Raw genomic sequence first — 8,023 nt, forward strand, 5'->3', positions numbered from 1 at the left:
AAATAAAAATGGGCAAAAGTCACAAATAATTAACAAAGTGCCGTACAGAAATCCAAAAATTGTACAGCAGGACCAATTGTTATTATTATTATTTTTTATATTTTTGGAGCGATTGTCGCGCAAAACAAAAATCACGTGCTCACAGGTATGTATTACCCCGATTTTACCCGTATACAAAACTAAATGGCTAGTTATAATCAGTGTAAAATATAAAAATAATTTTAAATAATTAATTTTTCAATTTCAGCCAAATATAAGAGGTGAATTCGGAATTTAAACTTAATGGATTGAACTTGTTGTACAACTAAAATTATGATTTAAAATTTAATATTTTATTAAGGCTTTACGGTTTATGTATACTAGTATTAGGGTACGCGCTTTGCGCGTGTACCTATATAAATAAATATATAATTTTTAAAAATTATATATATATATTATTCAATAATGTGTTTTAGTTATTGAAAAAATATCAAAGAAAGAAAATGTAAGTTTCTAAATATAATGAATGTTAATCTCACTAAGCTAGCTCATTAAACAAAGAAATGCTACGCCACATAAGTCTTTATATATCTTATTATGATTTATGAGATAATATATATCTTATGAAAATTATTGTTATCTTTATTACCAAATACTATAAACAAATAACAAAAAAATACTTTAAAATAATTATTCAAAGATAATAAAATAAATTGAAGAATTTGAATCTTTGGGTCTTTTAGAAATTTGTGAGCGTAGAGATAGAACTATAGCTCATAGAAACCCATAGATAAATAACAATATAAAGTATGAAATAGCTAATATTGAATTATAAAAAATGATGTAATATGATATGAAAAATATAGGGAGCTACATTTATTAAAATAAATATAAAAAGAAAGAAAAATGATAAGGGTAATTTTTGTGATTTTGTTTTTGTCTTGGGTTATATCCTTATTGCTTCAACTTAACATTTTAGCAATTTAACTTTTAATACTATATTATAATAAATTTTTCTCTATTTTCTTATTTCTTTCACGGCAATTGCTCTTATTGTGTAAAATAATTTGTGTACCTTAAGAGTTTTATCAACTTGACAAATAAGTTTACTTACATAATAATTTTAAAACAAAATTGAATTGACTTTTCCGTTGCTTTATTAATTCAAAGACTTAATTATTTGTTGAGATTTTATGCTTTTTTGATAGTATAGAAGATACAAATTATTTTCAAACTATTCTCCTACTCGAGCATAATATTATTCTCTTTATCGATTTTATGTGAAAACTACATTTAATAATTAGAACAAATATTTAATTAGGTAATGTTAGAATTATAGGTTCCCTAATAAGAGGAATCAATGTAAACATATTTCTATGGAAATCACGTGAGTATACAAGGAAAAGAAACGTAATACTCTTAATTAATTCTCTTAAATAATATCTATTTTAAAGTCCTTAATATTGGGGTTTCTTATTTAATTCAATAAGGAAAAATCTAATAATCAAATTTTAGTTTCCTTTAAAGTCCTAAATATTAAGATAATAATTAAATGACTATTTTGTCTAGAGTGAACTCTATTTTAAAAGGATAAAAAAGGCAAACGACATTTCGCTAAGGGCCTTCGTGCTTTTAATATAGTATAGATAGATTAAATAAATTCTTTAATTTTATATATATATATTCGAATCCATAACCAAAAAGGTTATATTCTCCTCGGCCAAATGTTATGGGAAAAATGACACTGTATAATCGCTGTAAAAATAATAGTCGAAAAAGTGGATAAATTTTATATATATTTTGTATATATATACGTTTTGTATGTTATATACAAAAATTATACAAATTTTATATACTTTTTCGACTATTAAATATAAATAATTTCTGATGTGGACTAAGTGATAATACTCTAATATTATGCGATCTCCTAAACAATTGATGCAATAACCACAGTGGATAGAAGGGCCACCAACCAGATCCTAGCCGACGTAGCCAACTCATACTAAGGCATTGAGCACTTTATGCATTTTCCTACTAAGCAATGATATCATTTAAATCATAATTCATATGACCGAACTAACGATTCCTTTCAAATTTCAATTTATTGAATTTGTCTTTTTCTCTTGCTTTCTTGTCCATAATAAATTACCTGAAGATATGCCATCAACGATATTCACAGACCAACAGTGTCCAAATAGCTGGGGCTTCTACAACTTTATTTAATTCATTAAAAAAAATTAACTTTTTGAGTTTAATTGAGTAAACAAAAGTTGGTGGGATTTACAAATAATAGAAGCATACAATTTAATTTACTTCGATTTTTTTTTTCCTGGAAACTTTTACACTCATAACCGTCGCTTAGCAATAATAATAATTCAAGGTTACACTTACACTTGAGTATTTAAGCTAAACATGACATTAAGAGAAGATTTCACCATTACAACATAGAATACACACCCAATTATGTGTAACCAACCGATAATTCGATTAATTACAAACCATAAACCCTCAAAAAAGAAATTAACAAGTTCGTAATGGCGATCCACACAAACAATCGTTGTTAGAGAAAGATGAAGCTTCTAGATGATCGAACGGAGACCCGTTTGGAATCGGGCCACAAAGGTGATTGTAGCTCAAGTCCAAATGACCAATGTACTTAGCTGTAGCTAACGATTTAGGAATTGAACCCCTAAGATTATTGTACGATAAATCGAGATGTGTAAAATATGTTTTTGAACCAAAAACATCGGGTAATAATCCTTCTAATGAGTTTCTACTTAAGTTCAGGATGTTTAAACCGGGGCTACTGAGTAGATTATTGGGAATTGAACCGGAGAGTTGGTTAGAGTCTAGGTTTAGGGTTGAGAGAACAGGCATTGAACCGAGCTGAGCTGGGATTGAACCCGTAATTTGGTTCATTGCTAAATCGAGATCCGCTAACCGGTAGAGTTTGGAGATTGAGTTCGGGATTGAACCGGTGAGTTTGTTCTTGTTGAGTAGTGCTCTGCTCATCATGCTGAGTTTTCCGATATCGGACGGAATTTCGCCGGAGATTTGATTGTTGCTAAGCTCAAGGTGCATTAATTTGCCGAGATTGACAATTGAGACGGGGATTGAACCGGAGATTTGATTATCGGCGAGGTTAAGGACGGCGAGTTTACTCAGCTGACCGATGTTCGCCGGAATTTGGCCGGTGATTTTGTTTCCGATGAGATCAACGATACGGAGATTTTTTAACGAAGTGAGACAAGCCGGAAGTTCGCCGGAGATATCTTTCCAGTCGGCGACGATGAGGGTAGTAAGGCCGTCGAGTTTGCAGAGGGAAGGGGAGAGTGAACCGGTCATGTAACCGGACCGGCCGGCTTTCTCGTAAATCGGGTCTTCAGATTCGCCCCGAAGAACAATGTCGGCGACCCGTTGAGTATTCGGGTCACAGCTAACACCGTTCCAACCCTGGCAACAGTTGGTGCCCGTCCATGTGTTGAAAATGCCCAAATATGGCTCGTTAAGAGCTGCTTTGAAGTCCATTAATGCTGCTTGGTCCGCCGGCGAGCAACCATTTGCCGGAATAGTGACGGCGGTCAGCATCATCAGAGTGACCAAGAATGTTACTCCGGTAAGACCCATTTCGCCCCTCTCGCTAGAGATGCAGCACTATGATTCTCCTTTTCTCTTTATAATATATGTATATGCTTGTATGTGTGTATGTACAAGAGTGTTCTTCTTTTCTAATACATGGAAGTGGGAGAATGAGATGTTATTATATATAAAGTATATAAATGAATTGCCATATGACTCTTCTTTTCTCCTCAATTTATTTATTTTTATTTCTTCCTTCAGATTTTAATTCAATGTACTTTTCCCTCTCTATTTTGTCAATCCAAGAAGTTGGTTGGCCTAACTGCACGTCAGATTAAAACCCTTTCATTGCTGATGAAATGTCACCCAGAGGCGTAAGCCCCACATATATTTAATTTTTAATATTTTATAAAATAATATAATAATAATAATAAATATTTATAAAGAGGTAAAATTGTATAAAAATTAAAGAAAAAAAATATATAAATATATATGTATGTATGCTCCATCCCCACAAAAAATCAGTCAATAATCTATTATACGCTACTTACAAGCACAAGTAAATTGAGTCTAAAAGAATAAAGTTTTCTATATGGAGGAACAAAAAGGATGACTAACCTATAATTTGAACTTTGAACTTGCTCCTATAAAGGAGAATGAAGTTTTCTTTGTATTTGTAAAAAAAATTCAATATTCGTTGCTTTTGGAAAATATTAGCAGACTAGCGGACAAGATAAAGAATTGGGAAAGACCATGAATTAGGGTTTCAATCAATAAAAAAAATATCTTAACTTATAAATTTAATACATTTCAGTTAATTTTATTTTTATTTGAAAAAGTCTCAGGGGCTTACGTCTCACTAAAAAACGCGCCTCAAACGCCCGGGCGTATGCCTCTTGAGACTTTCGCCCCACACCATTAACTCAGGGCATTTTTGGTGCGCCTTGCCCCGAGGTTTGCCCCGAAAACGCCTTTTAAAACACTAGTCTTAAGAGGGTAAATAGTTACATGCATTTCGTGTTTATACCATAATTTAATCTTTCGCTGAAAAAATTAAAGTAAAAAATATATGACTGTAATATGATTAAGGAAAATGTATGTTTTGTGTTTATTAGCTTGCTATAAAAAACGGAAGCAAATACATTTTTATCATCTTACAAAATTGTTGTATTTATTTTGTTTTCTTTTTTAAAAAAAGTTCAAATTTACCTTTAAAGTATTCGATTTATCTTATATTTGTTCCACGTTAAACCTTTGGTCCATGAAAGCGCCCTCCTACTAACGGATATCCCAGCTTAGGTTTAACATTGCCAACCGTGAAGCCACATAAATAAACAAAAGATTCAAATTTACCCTTAAACAAATTGGTTTATATATCTTTTACAATGATTTGAGTATGCCCCTAAATGATTAAAAGATTTAAAAGGTGCAAAAATATCCTTACGTGGATTTACACCATATTAGTCAAATTAAATACTAGTACTCTTTTTTTGGACACCTTCCCTTCATCTTCCTATTTTAAGAAAAAATATATGTATCAAGTCTCATTTTACTCTGAGTATTGCACTATCCTAGTAGAGAACAAATTCTAAGAGTATATTTCAGGTTTTTAGATTATTTTTTTTAAAAAAAAAACATTTCTTACGTCACTATTAGTGGCGTTATATATACTTTGGTAACTTTTTTTTTTTACGCTTATTTGAATATTTTTACTAAAAATAAACCATACTTTGATTCCAGTACAGTAGTAAAGAAAAGGGCACGTGAGGGGTCAGTATTCTATAGCAGACAGGACCCAGAGGCAAATTTATTATGTTGGCTTTATAAAGATTGGATCTGCTATTGGTGAGCATAAACTAGAATTTTTTGTTCTTTTTTTCATTTTTCTTTTCTTTCCTAAAGTGTTAGTTTATTCTTTCTGACAAAATTAGGCAGTGTACAAGAAACTAATCTGATTTTTTATTCTTGTTCTAACTTCTAAACTAATTGTCTCAAAATTCGATATTAAAAAAGACTAAAGGATATCTATCCTGTGCACGTAGTGTTTTTCCTATAGTACATTAATGTTAAATTATCTCCAATGCCTCACTAATTTTATTTTATTTTTAAAAAAATAGAGCCAAATTATAGATCTTGATATTCTCATTGTACTTCACTGTGTCACTTTGTTGTTTATTATCCTTTATTTTTATTTAAGATCTATTAAAACTGTTGTTTTGCTTTATGTTTTCGGGGAGGCTCATAAGCTTCTTTAATATTGTCTAATATCAGAGGCAGATTAACTGAAACTATCCTTAGTTAAAATTGAAAACCTTGGAATAATTTATATTTGTTTTATTTTTTTAAGTAATTTCAAAAGAAAGAAAGGTACTTCCTCCGGTTCACTTTAATTGATTTTTTTGCCTTATTTTTTTGTGGTCCACAATATTTAATTTTTTCAAATATCAAGAAGGAATTAACTTCTTTTTTTTCAAGTTGCGCTTGAAGTAAAGAAACTAGAATTACTTGTCGTATTTCCATTGAACAAGGTAAGGTTAATATGGTTAATTTTATTGTTAATTAATATTAAAAAGTAGATTCATTGATATGTGTGAATACAACAAAAAAATTAATTAAATTGAACCGGAGTGAACAGAAAGCAACGAAATACTACTAGGGTTTGACCTGTCCATTTGTTATTAGGACTTAGGAGTATTATTTTTTGATATGTTTTGGTCTGTTAAACACACACAAAAAAGGTATATTGTGGCACATAGGGTCACGTGCAATCGGATTAAACTATTACATTATCCTTAATTGTTCTATTTTCACCTTTGAGACTGATTTAGCTAACTGTCAAAGATTCACTGTTTTCCAGTTTGCATGTTTGAAGGAATCCTCAGTCTATCTTTTTTTCTTACTAATAATATGATAAAATTATTGAAGAGATCCGGGAATTTGAAAATAGGGTGCGAATTAATTAATTTGGAGAAATTTATATACCTTAGAATTAAAACTGTGTACAAACCACCGACAAAGAGAGGAAGACTAATCTTGAAGTCATATGAATGAATGGGGCCAAATCCCAATTCAATCAATCTCAATGGTTGAAAAATAATTGACCTGAAAATTATGCAGACTGAGAGCTGGATTTTGGGTCATCAATTTATTGCTAAGGCCTAAGATAGCTCCATATGATATGACCTGTGAAATTGTTCTTAAATGATTTATTTTTGTACATAGGCATCATATAGCAGCCAAAGTTATGACTTTAGTTCCTCGAGTATAGTTACTGTCAAATGTACATATTACTAACTGATTCATTTTTTGTTCCATATCTTTGTAACCATGCCTATGTAAGTATTTGCAATTAGCAAAATCAATTTAAATCCTGAATCTGCCTCTGCATTTACCGTCATATCCATTTTAAATTTCAGACAAGAGATAATAGACAACTCAGACTATTGTTGAGTACTGGATAAGATGGCCCCATGAGCCTATATTGATCTACAAACTCATACAACAACAACTACAACAAATTTAACAAGTAGAGTCTGGGGAGGGTAGTGTTTATGCAAACCTTACCCCTACCCTGAGAAGATAGAGCCGCGACTCAACAAAGATGAAAAGAAACAGTAAAAACAAACAATATCAACAATAAAGGTCAGAAAAATAAATAATACCAATCTAAGAGCCAAAAAAAATAAATAGAAGGAAGCAATAACAACAAGCAGTAACAACTGCAAGAGATTTACGAATGCATGTACATGACCAAAAAAGGGATTCCATTTGGGATGAAATGCTTAAGAAGAAAACGGAATAACTATAATTTTATACAACCATTCTGTTTCCAATCATTTTCATTTCGAATTTAGATAATGCAATGTTGTAAGACCAAACACATCACATTCGGGATTAGGAAATAGTCCTTTCGCACAATTGAAGAGAAGGTGGAATTGTGTTGTCTGACAGAAACATGAGTTTGTTTTTGTCACATGGAAGTGTCAAAAAGCATACATGAGGAGGCAAAAATCAATTCTACAGTAACAAATGGAACAAAACACTAGATAATTATGCCAAAAGTTTTTTTAGTGCACAAATTAAACTGTCTTTTGAAAATTGAAATTAAACAACTAAATTAAACCTATAGTCAATTTTTAAATTTAAATAAGCTACTAAAAAGTAAAAACTGACCTAATTTTATTGAAGACATAAAATGATAAAACAGGAAGAATGTAGTAGAGTGAGACTAGGCAAAGCTTCTACAAACGAACTTTTGAGAAAAAGAGGGCAACCTCAATTCTCGATACAATTATGCTTGCTGTTTAGCGCTTACATTCATTCATTACCTTGTATAACTACAATTGCTTGGATAATAAATACTACTCCATGTATGAATTAACATAATAAATGAATTGGGTTGAAAATTCATGCATGTAAAGAGCTAGCATCATACCAACAAGCAAGGACGAATACTGTAACTTGG

At 31.0% G+C, this 8,023-nt stretch overlaps 1 protein-coding gene across 1 annotated transcript; it reads right to left on the minus strand.

Moving 5' to 3' along the window:
• Positions 1-2,316: 2,316 nt before the first annotated feature.
• On the minus strand, positions 2,317-3,850 carry LOC104218015 (DNA damage-repair/toleration protein DRT100-like). Its single transcript, XM_009768410.2, has one exon. It carries the CDS (start codon positions 3,604-3,606, stop codon positions 2,500-2,502), a length of 1,107 nt encoding a protein of 368 aa, XP_009766712.1. The 5' UTR covers positions 3,607-3,850; the 3' UTR covers positions 2,317-2,499.
• Positions 3,851-8,023: the final 4,173 nt, after the last annotated feature.

Source organism: Nicotiana sylvestris, chromosome 9, assembly GCF_000393655.2.
Source record: "Nicotiana sylvestris chromosome 9, ASM39365v2, whole genome shotgun sequence".
Classification (NCBI taxonomy): Eukaryota; Viridiplantae; Streptophyta; class Magnoliopsida; order Solanales; family Solanaceae; genus Nicotiana; species Nicotiana sylvestris.

Coding starts and splice junctions, on each gene's coding strand:
- LOC104218015 (XM_009768410.2), bottom strand. CDS start 3,606: ATGGGTCTTACCGGAGTAACATTCTTGGTCACTCTGATGATGCTGACC.